The sequence below is a fragment of the Camelus bactrianus genome, chromosome 14 (genome assembly GCF_048773025.1).
Source record: "Camelus bactrianus isolate YW-2024 breed Bactrian camel chromosome 14, ASM4877302v1, whole genome shotgun sequence".
In the NCBI taxonomy this organism is placed as follows: domain Eukaryota; kingdom Metazoa; phylum Chordata; class Mammalia; order Artiodactyla; family Camelidae; genus Camelus; species Camelus bactrianus.
This window is the reverse complement of record NC_133552.1, coordinates 29,874,593-29,888,934: the sequence shown is the minus strand read 5'-3', so window position 1 is coordinate 29,888,934 and position 14,342 is coordinate 29,874,593. Positions and strand designations below refer to the sequence as shown.

At 35.9% G+C, this 14,342-nt stretch overlaps 1 protein-coding gene across 1 annotated transcript; it reads right to left on the bottom strand.

Annotated features, from left to right (window-relative positions):
• Nucleotides 1-3,067: 3,067 nt before the first annotated feature.
• LOC105080076 (glutamate dehydrogenase 1, mitochondrial-like) lies at nt 3,068-5,105 on the bottom strand. Its single transcript, XM_074378641.1, is given in 3 exon segments — nt 3,068-4,290; nt 4,292-4,553; nt 4,556-5,105. Coding segments are annotated over 3 exon segments (1,227 nt in total). The 5' UTR covers nt 4,743-5,105; the 3' UTR covers nt 3,068-3,512.
• Between the last annotated feature and the right edge of the window lie 9,237 nt (nt 5,106-14,342).

The following is a 14,342-nucleotide window of genomic DNA, read 5'->3' as shown; positions in this document are numbered from 1 at the left end:
CACTCACTTTGTTAAGTTTATTCCTAAGTACTATATTCCTTTTGATAATATTGTATGGAATTGTTTTCCTAATTTCACTTTCAGATTGTTCATTGGAAGTATATAGAAAAAGAATTAGTTTTTATATTTTAATCTTCTATCTCTCAATCTTGCTGAACTCATTTATTAGTTCTAATTGGTTTTTAGTGGATTCCTTTGGATCTTCTATACATAAGACTATGTCATCTGTAAATAAAAATAACTTACCTCTTCCTTTCCAATCTGAATGTCTTTTATTTATTTTTTCTTGCCTGATTGCCCTAGCCTCCAGTACAATGTAAAATAGGAGTGGCTAGAGCAGTCATCCTTGTTCTAGTCCTCACCTTAAAGGGAAAGCATCCAGCTTTTCATCTTTAAGTATGATGTTGGCTATAGGTTTTCCATATTTTCTCTTCATAAGGTTAGTAAGTCAATTTCTATTCCTAGTTTAAGTGTTTTTATTATAAAAGTATGTTAGACTTTGTCAAATTATTTTTCTATATCAGTTGAGATGGCCATGCGATTTTTACATTTTATTCTATTGATATTGGTGTATTACATTATTTGATTTTTGAATATTAAGCCAAATTTGCATTCCTGTGATAAATTTTAATTGGCCAGAGTGTATTTCTCTTTATATGTTGCTGAATTCAGTTTGCTAGTATTTTGCTGAGGATTCTTATATAAAGAAAACATATTGATTTTCAGTTTTTCTTATGATGTCTTTGTCTGGTTTTGGATCAAGGTAATACCTCTCAGAATGAGTTGGGAAGTATTCCTTCCACTTATATTCTTTTGGAAGATTCTGTGAAGAATTGGTATTAATTCCTCTTTAACTAGAATTCACCAGTTAAGCTATCTGGGTCTGAGTCCACATACAGTTTGTGGATAGTTTTTTAATTACTAATTCAGTCTCTTATTATAGGTCTACTCAGATTGTCTATTTTCTTAAGTCACTTTTGTTCAGTAGTCTGTGTCTTTCCATCAAATAGATTCTTGCTCTTCTAGTTGTTGTGTTAATGCTCATCAGTAAATACAAGCTAGTATTTTAATGCAGTTGGACGTTAGGTGTTTATGTTTCATATTTTAATGAATAAAATACATCTGTAAAATTCATCAACTTGAAGCCACAATGTTAGAGAATAAATTTATTGTGTAGTCAAAGGTAAGCTGAATTAAAGTTTGGTCTCCTCATCTCTATTTCTAACTGTAGTACTAAGAAGTCAAAATGTATCTTAGTAACATGATTTTCTGGATCTGAGTTTTCTTATTTGTATAAGAGGATGATAGTTGGGGTAAGTGATCTCTAAGGTGCCTTCTTACCTAAAAATTCTATTATTTTGTGAAATGTGAGTGAATGAGAAAGAAATGTGAAGTGAAAGGAATATAATTTGAGAGTCATAGTACAATAAATAATTTGAAAAAAAACCTGGATACAAATATAAACTTATGATAAAATTTGAATAATAAGATTCATGCTCATAATATATAATAAATAATTGATTTCAAATAATTTTTCTGCTTGAAACCAAATCACTTCAAAATAAAATTAAAAGTCTACTGTCTTTCTTTTCTTAAAATATTTAATATACAAATTATGAATATTCATTTATGGGTTATTATAAGATAATCCCTCTGAATTAGTTAAATAGAAATTTGTTAACATGAGTCATTCTTAAAAATAAAAAATCAAGTAAAAGAAAAGCAAGTTGCAAAAGGTACATGTACTTGAAATACATTTATATAAATTAATACACAGAGAAGTACTATAAAATGAGGATTATAATTAGACACACTTCAGAATTATAGTTATACATGGAGAAGAAGAGAAGGTAGAAGAAATAGGGCAGGTAGGCAATAAGCTTAATATATCTTAAATTTTTTTTAAATATGTAAAACAAAAATGTCAATATTTCAGTATCAGTAAATTTGAATGGAACTATTTATGCACTTTTGTTGTATTTCTTATAGTCTCGTATATCTGAACTACTTCATAATATTAAAAAAAGAACAATTATGTGAATTTTATATCTAAAACTTCTAAAGTATGTATATTTAGAAAAATATCTAAACTCATGAAAATAAATATTTACTTTCTCATGCAACTGCTGATAATTTTTATTATGGGATAGTCATACTACTCACCATTTGATGTTATAAAATCAATAGCCACTGTGAAATTGATTTGCATTCTAAAATATAAGTAAATAAGAATCATTAATAATTGAATAACCTCAAAAAAAGGAGTTTGATTTCCATTTGTGTTCTATTTTTAACATCATTAATTTTTTTTTTTTTTGAAAAGGTAAACTTTAAATAACTGCTTTTATAACCAGGTTAAGTCATACAGTTACAAAGTAGTTAGAAATTTTTGAAAGGCTATTGTTAAAAAAAAAAAAAAAAAAAAGCTCATTCTTACATAAATAAAATCTGTTACTTCACTGGGACACTACTGTTCAAAAGGCCCTGGTCAAACAACTCCCAAACAAAACACAACCCCAGATGTGAATGAAGCCATGTGCAGAATATGAGACCTCTAAGAGGACACAAAGTCATGGGCCATTGGCAATGTTCAGAGCAGCCAGCCAGACTCCAAAGAGGGAGCCCAAGTGATTTTTTTCTGGGACACTACTTGAATTATTGTTCAATTAGTCAACAAAATAGATCTTCAAGAGAGAAGAACAATTAATTAACATGAGAAGGAGGTTACTGCATTCTTTGAACTATATGTCATAATTGTTTAGTAAATTCCAACAGTCTTAACAAAAAATAGCCTCCATCATTTGCATGTATCAAGATAACAATCCTCCACCAGGCATTTTATTTTTGCTGGATGACAATATGCTATTGGTAAGCTACAAATGATACTGTTTTATGTTATAATTTTTTTTTCATTTATTATGTTTACAGGCATTCACTGCTCAAGTCAAGGTTAGACTTGTTAAGTGATTAAAGGCAATTTTATTATAGCAGTATGTACTTATTTTATTCTAAAAGAATAAAATCCATAAAGAGAAACAGCTTTTATTTCTGTTTGCAACCTGTAAAATTGAGTTATTTTGCTGATGTAAAATATCAATAACTCACTTTAGGGCCATGCCACTTTCTGAAAATGCCATATAAATGTGTCAAAGCCCTTTATAGATGTCCAGAGCTGAAGCGGCAAGCAACTGACTGCTCATGGACAACAGGTGCTTTCTCCGGGCCAGAGCTGACTGTTGGGGAGTGGTCCTGGAGCAAGACAGCACAGCCAGATGAAAGAGACTTGTTATTTAAAGGCAGAATGCCCAAATGACTCTCAGGCATTGCTGATTTTTACTGTCACATTTATCAGGCTTGCACATGACCCCCTAACCTTAGTTTTCTTCTTCTAAAGGATTGACTTGTTGAGTATAGGGTCCATTATCTACTAAGTCTTAAGAGAGAGAGATTCCTGTGGCAGGTCTGCAGATGAAGAGGTGAAGAGAGCAGTGAAGAAGTCAGCCACCGTCCATCTATGTGATGGTCACACCAGTATCATTGTACACCCTGCAGGCTTTCTCAACAGTGTTGATGTAGGCATCCATCATCAGGTCCAATCTCAGGTTATGCTTCATGGCCGTGCACATGATTTGCCTGGCAGGTGGCTCCATAGTGTAAGCTAAGCCAGAGTACACAATGTCTTCCTCAGAGGCACCTGATATCCTGTCTTGGAACTCCACTGTGGGTACAATGGGAATGGTTCCACCATGCTTTCTGAATTTTCTTTCCAAACTCTCTTGAACAGACATGAGCAAGTTGTAGTTAGAATCCCTTTCATATCTGAAAGTCAAACGGCCATAGCTGACATGATTCAGATTCTTCAGCCACTCAAAGTATAACACTGTCACTCCTCCAGCATTCAAGTAGAGATCTGGAATAAACATAATGTTCCTTTCCAGGAAAATTTTATCAGTTTCTGGAGTTGTTGGTCCATTGGCACCTTCAGCAATGACCTTGGCTTTGACTCTGGGTGCATTGGACTTGGTCAGCTCCTTCTCACCGGCAGCGAGGATCAAGATGTCACAGTCAGCCTCCAAGATACCCCCTTCATAGATCCTTGCCTTGAGGAAGCCCAGGATTGTTCCATGTTGCAATTTGAAGTTTTCTAGTTCTTTTGGGTCAATACCACGTGGATTATATATGCTCCCATCAGATTCACCAACACCAACACATTTTCCACTGAAACGATGTAAATATCTCATAGTGTGCAGGCCCTCGTCACCAAATTCCTGAACAACAAATGTCTTATTTCAACCCTGGGGTCATTCCTAAAATACTCATGTAAGAAGCTTCATTGATGAAGTTTTCTATCCCATAGAAAACTCCCTGACCAGTGGCAGAGATCCGTCCGTGGATTCCACCCTGACAGATGGGCTTACCAGTAACACAGGCGTGGGCATTAATGTCATAGTGCCCTATGGTGCTGGCACAGGTGTCAGCAATCCAGGACATCTCCCATTCGCCTGTGCTCATGTCTGGGGCAGGCACATCAATGCCAGGACCAATCAAGCCATGGTGAACCTCCTAGCAATTTTTTCCAATTCATTATTGGTATAGTTCTTGGGGTTGACCTTAACACCAGCTTTGGCACCCCCAAATGGCACATCAACCATTACATACTTATATGTCATCAGAGAAGCCAAAGCTTTTACTTCATCTACACTCACATCAGCGCTGTAACGGATACCTCCGTTGCAGGGCATGCAGTGCTGGCTGTGCTAAGCCGGGTAGCCCTCTATGACCTCCCAGGAGCCGTCGTCGCGCTGGACGGGGAAGGACAGGCTCAGCACTTGGTTGCAGGGCTTGATGATCCGCAGGATGCCACGCACCCGGTCACGCTTCTCCTCCTCGCTCTCCTGGGTCTTGAGATCCTCCACGATGCTGGCGCCACGACTGAAGAAGCCCTCCACATTCTGAAGAAGTTGGGGTCGTCCTCGCGGTCTGCCGCCGCGTCGCTGCAGTGTCACCGGGTGGGCGGCGCGAACTCGGGCTGCAGAGAGGCGGCGGCGGCGGCGGCGGGCTGCCCGCGGCCCGGCCCAACAGCGCGGCTGAGCCCAGGGCGGCGGCCGGCGCGGGACAGCAGCAGTGCGCCACCAGGCAGCGGCACACGGCGGCGGGGCGGAGGCCACGGAGGAGGGGCGCCCTCGCAGACTCGGGGACAGACCGAGGGAGGAACGGCCCGGCGCGGGCTGCCCATTTAAGCAGCGGCGTCCTGCCTTCCTGGCTGTCCCCTCCCCTCGGCGCTCGCTGCCTAACCGGGAGGGCGGACTTTGGGGGCCGCGGGCCAGCGTCGCCTGTGAATGGCAGGGCGCGGCCCCGGGAGTCGGGCCTCCGCCTCCGGCGAGGCTTCCAATCTTATCACTAGCAGCTATGTTACAGCACACACTGGGTAGTATCAATACGCAGTTTTACAAGCTAAGAACTTGGCAAAATACTTTTACAATCATACAACTGTAAAATACAAAATAAAGCATCAAGTATAAAAACAGCTCCTAGTTGAGAGCACAATAACTAAGACAGGGACTCGTAATGAAGAAGTCAAACTGCAAATAATTATCTGCCAGTGTTCAGTGTGAACATTTATTTTTCATTTGCTTTCAAAACTATTCTGTACTCAATGTGAAAATTGTATGCCCTTAAAATTAAGGCATAGCTAAGATCATGTCTAATAATATCGTTCCTTAAACTAATTATTTCCAACAATCCTGAAAACATGGGATTTTCTTTTGCTTTCTTCAGAACTATTTTAGAAGTATTTTAGATACTGATTTATCTGTCAGTGCTCATAGCATTACTGTGTATATGTGTGTATTTATAGATGAAATTGGTTATATATACATAAAATTTTCAGCACAATGTAGTTACCCCAAATTATTTTACCGGGTTAGCTTTTTTTCCCTTTTCTTTCTGATAGAAACCAAAGAAGTGGCATTCAAATTATAAATTCACTTTTTTGGATACACCTTTGACTCTTTCTGTATGTAAGTCCACTTCTTTCTCACCAAAGGCATAAAAACAAATAAGTGACAAGAATATGATTACTGGGATAACCTGCTATCATGATTAATTTCCAAAATAATTTTAACTGAAAAAGTAGATCTTTTGAAAACATGCGTACTTAGATTATTTTTAATAGCAAATTACTTTTGACCCACTGTATAACTGACTTAACACTTCAAAGTTTGAGCTGTTGTTTAAATGGTGGTGGTGATGGTGGTGATGATGGTTATGATGATGCTAATGGTGATGATGGTGATGATGGTGATGGGTACTATAGTACTGGTTTCCTTGTAGTTCTCTTAGTATAAAGTATAGTAGCATTTCCATCTTTCTCTAAAAATTCAGCCTGAAAAATCCTTAATATTATTCAAGTGTTGAAACACATTCACTTTTTTCCCCAAGGAATAAACAACCTTTTGTGCTTTAAATTAATAAAAAGTAATATAGATTCTCTTTATAGCTATATGGTAAATTTTTTCCTCAGAGCAAAAATTAGTTTTATGGGCTAAGAATATAGGTTAATTTGGAACATAACACATTTAATACATAAAACTTTTAGAAAAAGAAATCAGTGAAACATTTGGGAGAATATTTTGAGATAATAAATCCCTCTGAGGGATTGAAAAGAACAGTCACCATCAGCACAGTGCTTTGTCGTTCTGCTGCTAGAGAGAAAGTGACTGTAATACAGGGTATAATATGGTGCATTAGAAGAGGCTTAGCTTTTGAGTCTGAAAGAATTGGGTTTGAATTTTGAGCAACCCAGTTGCTGACATTAACCAAGTTTCAAAACTCTCAGAGGGCAGGTGCCTGGCACACAACAATAAAACAAGGACTGATAGAAAAACTACATGAAATGTTATATCTATTTCTCTCTATATGTATATAACAACACTATATATATATATTATATATATATTATAATATATATAGCATAGCTTATATCAATTAGCCTCATAATAATTTTTGAAGGAAGATACTAGTATTCTCCTTCTATAGACAAGGAAATCTAGGCTCATAAAACTTAACTTTTCACATAAATAATAAATGCCTGAATTGGAATTTGAATTCACATGTAACCTCCAAGATCATATTAGTAAACTCTATGCTACTCTCTTTCTACAATTAATACTTGTGAACTGCCTGGCTATAATAAAAACTCAATGAAGAATAGTTATCATTATGTTACATACCAAAAAAAAAAAAAGGTGCTACACAGATACCCTTAATGATAAAGATACCAGGACATATTCTCGTGCTTGGGCAAATTTGTCCTTCCCTCAAGTATGTTACACACATGAATCACAAAATCATCTGTATAAATGCTTTTTTATGTTATTTTATTCAATGACACTTCCTTAGGAAAGAAAAATAACTCTGAGCTTCAAGAACACGTGATTTAGCACATTCTAAAGGTAAATATAAGAGTTGAGTCTTTGGTTCAACCTTCCTTAGGTTGCAGGGATATACACCTTGTTTTGACTGAACTCTCTCATAACAGTATCTGCTTTCTACATGTGGGAACCTCCCTGTATTTACTGGGTGAATGAATGCACTCATTTTATGATTGTTTCAAAGTATTCTCCACAGTAGCCCAGGACGTGTAGTATAACCACCAACTTCTTAGAAGCTTTAGTTGGAGATTAAAAACAAACAAACAAACAAACTCAATAACCAGAGATACAAAGTTCATTTGAATGCCAAAGTTGTACCTAACAAAGCTACAAAGAAAATATATGGCTACTAACTAAAGAACTATACTGTACATAAGAATAAAAACAGAGGGAAGTATTCACTTACTGAAACTAGCTAAACCAACTAAATTAGAAAACCAAATAGATTAGGTACAACAAAAAAATGTAAAAAAAAAAAAAAGAACATTTAAAAAGAAATGAAAGATATCGAAAGGAAAGAAGGAAAGGAAGAGAAGAAAGAAAAAGAACAAAAAAATAAGGAAAGAATGAAAGGAGGGAAGAAGGGGAAGGGGGAGGGAGGAAGGGAGACAGGAAGAAAGGACGGGGAGAAGGGAGAAGTGAGAGCCAGGCCATACCAAGAGTACCTATGAAGCTTTGAAGCTTAGGATACTCCAAGACAGTAAAAAAGATAGGTGCATTTAGCACTAAGTGAATAACTAAGACCAGTTGGTAATTATGCACAACAGAGAATATCAATCCTGGATGCATATTTGGGAGTTAATTGATTTCAAGATTTGATTACTTCCTTGTCTCATTCTGCATTCAGAAAGACTCTAACTCCTTCACTGTTTTGAATCAGCAGTATTCAAATCAGAGTGGAAACATGATGGCTCATCACATAAATCATTTCATGGTTGTGATGGCCCCTTAACCTATTATCACACTGTTTGGATTTTTCCATTAAAAAAACTACAATTCAACAATTATTTACTGAGCATCTTCTGGTTGCCAAGCACTGTGTTAAGTGATAAAGAGAAAATGGGGGCAAACCAAACACTATCTTTAAACTCATAGAGCTTACAATTCCAGTTTTCTACTGTTAAAAACAATGACACAACAGCACAGTTTATCATGGAATTTATAATCAGTAGCCTAACCTGAAACACAACTGTGCATTACTGTGGATAACAACTTGTTCATTCCCACTACTCCTAAAAGTTCCCATTCATGTTATAGTGTATATTTATTATACCAAGTGCCACACTTTACATATTTTGAAAATATTAACTGATCAAAGTTTTAAAGAAAGTTGCTAGCAATACTATACCTTTAGGCTAAGGCAGATTTCCTGAAGACTTTGATAAATGATCTGTCATAAAAGCCAAACAAACAAACCATCAGTAATTATGTTACCTTTTTAGTTTTGTTTTAATTTACTTTACCTTTAATATTGTCTGGAGCCTAATATTACAGAAAAAAATAACAATTTTGTCAAAATAAAAACAAAAACAAAAAACTAAATTCACATGAGATGTCTCTTGCCAGAGTATTTATAAGATTATCACACATATGTCTTTGAAAGATTTTGCTGAGGAAGCATTGTTTTAGCTGTCTTTTTATGTTTTGAAAGCAGACAAGAGCAGGAGGATTTCAAGAAGCCCAGATAGGAATACTACAGAGTATAAAAAGGCATGTCTGCCAAATTTCACACGTTAGTAGTAACATCTCATGACACTTCCCAATGTGTGTGTCCTAGTACTGCTAAAGTATATTCTTGGAAAATGTCTTCATTTCACTCTACCACCTTTCCAAAAGATGACAGATAAAACAGATGTCAAGGTGGAAAATTTAACTAGCACAGCAAAGATTCATAGAAAAGATGTATATATATGCAGGTCAAAGAAAACTACACATAGACAAATGCATGCACACGTATAGAGTAATATCATCTTAGATAACTTTTCTACAGCTGTTATTAATAATTAATAATTAATAATCAAGAACACACAAATGTGATGGGGATGTGCAGGTTGTTTTACTTTCTTCCCAATTTCAAATTCTCTTCAGTTGAATAAACTGAATGTTATCAACATGAAAAATGAAACGTCACCCCCTTCTTCAAATTAATCTTGGCAAAGGCAGGTTCAGATCCACCAGCTGTTGGAGTCCAGAACCCATAAAAGAAGCTGAGATGTCCCATCAACCCTAACATTCTTCCCATTGTGGCCACACTCATATCTACTCTAATATCCTCCTCAAGGTACTTAATTTACTGATATGCACTCTAGTTCACACTTGGATTCTGGAAACTGCCCTAAACCCATGTCTCACTTCCTCAGGCACTATCACCCAGCCTAATCCTTCCTGACCCTAGCTCACCATGGGCTAACCTTTGAATTTTTCAGTCTTACCTTTTCCCTCTTCCTTAAAAGCAATTCAACTACCTGAATGGTAACACAAACAGATGCTTGACTCTAAATTGTGCTGCATCTTCTAAATTCCTGCTTCCTGACAGGATTATTTGCCCTTGACAAGTGAGATCTGCTAGAATGAGGGCAGGATTTGAGACAAGCAAGTGCAATTTCAAATATAAATACTTTCACCTGTCTGCGATACAATCTTGGAAAGGCTATTTAACCTCTCTGCACCTCATTTGTAATAAGTGAAGGATTACAAAATCTTCCTTGGATTGTTGCTGTGAGGACAAGGAAAGCACCTGTCCTTTATAGTAGGCACCCCCAGGAACTGCTTGCTATACAGATGGATCTTGCAAGGGCAGCCCACCCACTTGGGTTGCAGTAGCACTGCACCCTGCCACTGAAGCTGTCTGGTATGAGATAGGAGAAGGCCAGTCCAGCCAATGGGCCAAGTTACAGGCAGTATGGATGGTGTTGATGAATGAACCTAGCCCCTTGCAGATTTGCATGCATAGTTGGGCTGTGTATAGAGGCCTCACATTGTGGATACCCCAGTGGGCCCTGCAAGACTAGAAAAAAATTGAGGTTTTTTTCTAGACAAGTTATTTTCTTAGAGACAAGGATCTACATTTTCAAAAAAAGAAAAAAAAACAACTATAAACATAGCATATTGGAATTAATAAGAAATTAGACATAATAAGGCTTGAGTAGAGTTTTCTGGCAAAAGTACATTTTCCAATCTCTCCTTTCTTAATGGCTTTCCTCAAATAAATACCTGAAAATAATCCTTACCCATTCTATATATAAACCAGTGCCTCATCTGTTGACCAAAAAACTTTATTTTTTTGATGTTTAGTCAATGAGAGCAAAGTTAGAGAATGCATTTGACGTTTATTTTAAAGTTCTGTATGCCTTTAGATTTATCAACTAGAAATCTTCAATAGGAATCTTTTTATTTATCTTCATAATTTTTTATATATTTTTATTAAAGTATAGTCAGTTTACAATGCTGTGTCAATTTCTGGTGCACAGCACAATGCTTCAGTCATACATGAACATACATATACTCATTTTCATATTCTTTTTCACCCTAAGTTACTACAAGATATTGAATATAGTTCCCTGTGCTATATAGTATATACTTGTTGTTTATCTATTTTATGGCTATTAGTTAGGGAGTTTAAGATATTTATACATTTTAAATGTCTATCTTTCTTAGAAGATTTCAAAAATTCATTTAGCAGACATTTACTGACTACATATACATGTACTCCTACGCACTTGCAATATGAACATGTATAAGACATTGATATGACCCCAGAAAATAACATGTATATATGTGTGCAGTGTTTAAGACAAAATTGGAACCCATTAATAAGCTTCTGCTTCCATCTGAGAGATCAGGGAAATACAAACTTAGCAAACTTTGAATAGTAAGTAGGAATTTTTTCCTTATAGAGTGTTATATTAAGCCAGGGAAAGCATTAGAAATGAAAGAAAGTTTCTATGTATAACTGGTAAAGATGTACTATAGTTTTGGTAACTTTCCAGTTTTATAATTTGAGTATTAATTATGAGCAAGCTGGCAAACTAAGTTTATTGAACAATTGCTGTATGCTAGTTCGTTCAAGACATTTCCAAATAAATAAATGAACAAATGGCATCCTTTTATTTAATTTATGAGATAAATATTATCAGCTCCAAGTCCAGCTCTCTTTCCATTAAATCAGAGTGATTCACATAGGGCTGAAGAAAGACATATTCAATCAAGAGCAATGAATAAGTCTGTTTTCACGAAGCAGTGTCTAGACTGTTTAGAGGAATAGGGTGGGGATAGAGGCAATATAATCAGGTTTCCTGTAAGTAAATTCTGACTTCTCTTGTGTAATTATTTTTTGATGCTGTGTAACAAGTTACTACACACATAGTGGCTTAAAACAATACACATCAGTTAGGTCAGAATCAGAAGACCTAGCACAACATGACTGGGTTCTCAATTCAGCTTCTTTTCAGCCTGGAATCAAGGTGTTGGCTATACTTAGTTTTTTTTTTGCCTGAAGGCTTTTAGGATAAATTCACTTTCAAGTTATCTCAGGTTTTTGGCAAAATCCAGTTCCTTGTGGTTGTAGGGTTGAGGTCCCCATTCATTTGCTGGCTGTCTGCTGTGGGCTACTCCCAGTTCACTGAGGCCACCTGTAGAAACTTGCCATGTGATGCTTATCTTCAAAGACAAAAAAAAAAAAAAAAAAAGAATTTTCTCTCCTGTCAAATTTCCATTACGCTTTCACTCACTCTGATTTTGAATTGTTGGCTTCAGTGAGGCACCAATCCTTTGTCAAGGAACACCTGATTAGGTCAGCCTCACTGAAGATAATCTCCCTTTATTAAAATGAACTGTGCCAAATAACAATCTAATCCCAGTAGTGAAATCCATGATGTTCACAGATCCAGGGATTATACCATGCACATACTCCATGGCAAGGGGATCTTGGAGGTCATATTAAAATTCTGCTGACCACATCCTGTGACTTTTTGCAAATCATTTAAGCACATAAAACTAATTTCCCTGTAAATATAATGGGAACACTTACTTCATGTGATCATTGGGAGGGCTCCCAGTAGTAATATATGAAAGTACTTAGCATGTTATCTGGAAAGCATTCAGTAAATGTTAAAAATTATATTAGTTTGAGTGTTCTTTTAATTAGCAAATTAATAATGGACTGTTTTATTATGTATTGTTATTACATAAAAATGTTATTATATAGCAATGAGAGTTAATCTAAATATGTTCACACACATACTTTGTAACTCAAAGAGAAAAAAAGTTGATGCAACAGGCAGCTTCAATTTAAAAATACTATGCATGATTTAATAGTTCTTGCATTTTTCTAAAAGTGAAGCATTTTGATTGAAATGCAAAATAAATTTTTAAAAAATTTCCACACCTACTTTATCACTCTTTCAATGCTCATGAGATTCCAGTCTAAATCTAATCACATTCATTTTAATTCCTCATTAAACTAAATAGTGCTCTATCTGTGGCATAATTGGACATATTCTTAATGGGAAAGTAGTAATCACTGAACTCCCCATTTATACAAAGAATTGGATATTATTCTTCATTTTGCCTGAAGCTACTACTGTTGGGTAGGCTACTATTGAGAAATTTTGTAGTTGATTTCAAACAAGTGAAAAAATAAAATTAAAATGTTCATATGCTTGTTAGAATAAACTTGGACAGAAAATCTTATGTATAGTCTGAATCTTGATAGTAGTTGAACGTAGCTCACCTTGTAAAGAACATGCTTGACTTCATTGTTCATTTTTTAAATTTTGCTTTCATCATTTGAAATCATGCAGTTTAGTTAGAAGAGTTGGCTGTTCCTTTGAGAAAACTGTTCACCACTTTTAGGGGTTTTCTACTTAGACTTCACTCTTTGGAGCTCTATTAACCTTTAAACATTGGCTACACAGATTTATTTTGTAGTCATGATGGACAATTTCCAAAGCCCTTAATCCCTTACATTTATCTGCATAGCATCTTTCAGTTTCAGCATGCTTTCTAATTCACTGTTTCATGTTGTCCTCACAGTAATCTGTGTTGTAAGCAGAGGATTTACGGTAATCCCCATTCTATCGATGAGGAAACAGAGGTTCCATGAGGTCAATTAGCTGGTTATTGTCAAAGGAGGTTTTGAACCAAAACAGTTTCACTTCTTGTCTATCCCTCATACCCTTTGTCTTCCATGCACTGTTATAGAATAAATTCCTGTTACTTTAAGGTGCAAACATTCCAGTAATTTGATATGCAATCCTTATAAATTAACACAGTGGACAAAAATGTTAGGGACAAGTTCTTCCTTCTGGTTCCTGGCTTTATGTGGGGAACTCAGGTCTAGACCACTATGATACATGGGATTCCCATGCTTTGTCTGGCCATTAAAAGTCCAAACATAGATGTATCTGGTTATGCATTTCCCATGAATGTTTTGATTTCAACTCACTCTCACTAATTTAGGCTTCAGTTCCTCCTTATTTTTGGCATTTCTGCCAGTTTCATTTGTTTGATTTGAGACTAGCAATAATTTTCTCTTTTTCTTGGTCATATTCTATCCATGATTTCTTTATGTTCATATGCTGGGCTGTGAGGTACAGGCAAAACTTCTGTCCACCCTCTGCCTTGAACTTGTCTTCCAATATCAAGTATCCTGGCTAGATAGCTCTAAGGTTAAAGAAAAAAAAAAAAAAAAAGAAAGAAAAAAGATCCCACCTTGGGCAAGGGGCTAGACAGAATAAAGTTAATATAGGAATGTGACTTAATCTTTCCTTGGATGACAATAAAAAGATACTCTCTTGAAAGTCTCTTGGTGACCTAAAATGGCTTTCTTTTGCAATAAAATTTCTTAATTTTTACAATGTCTTAAAAGAAATCTGAAGCAAAGTTACAGCTCATAGTCTCTTTAAAAAG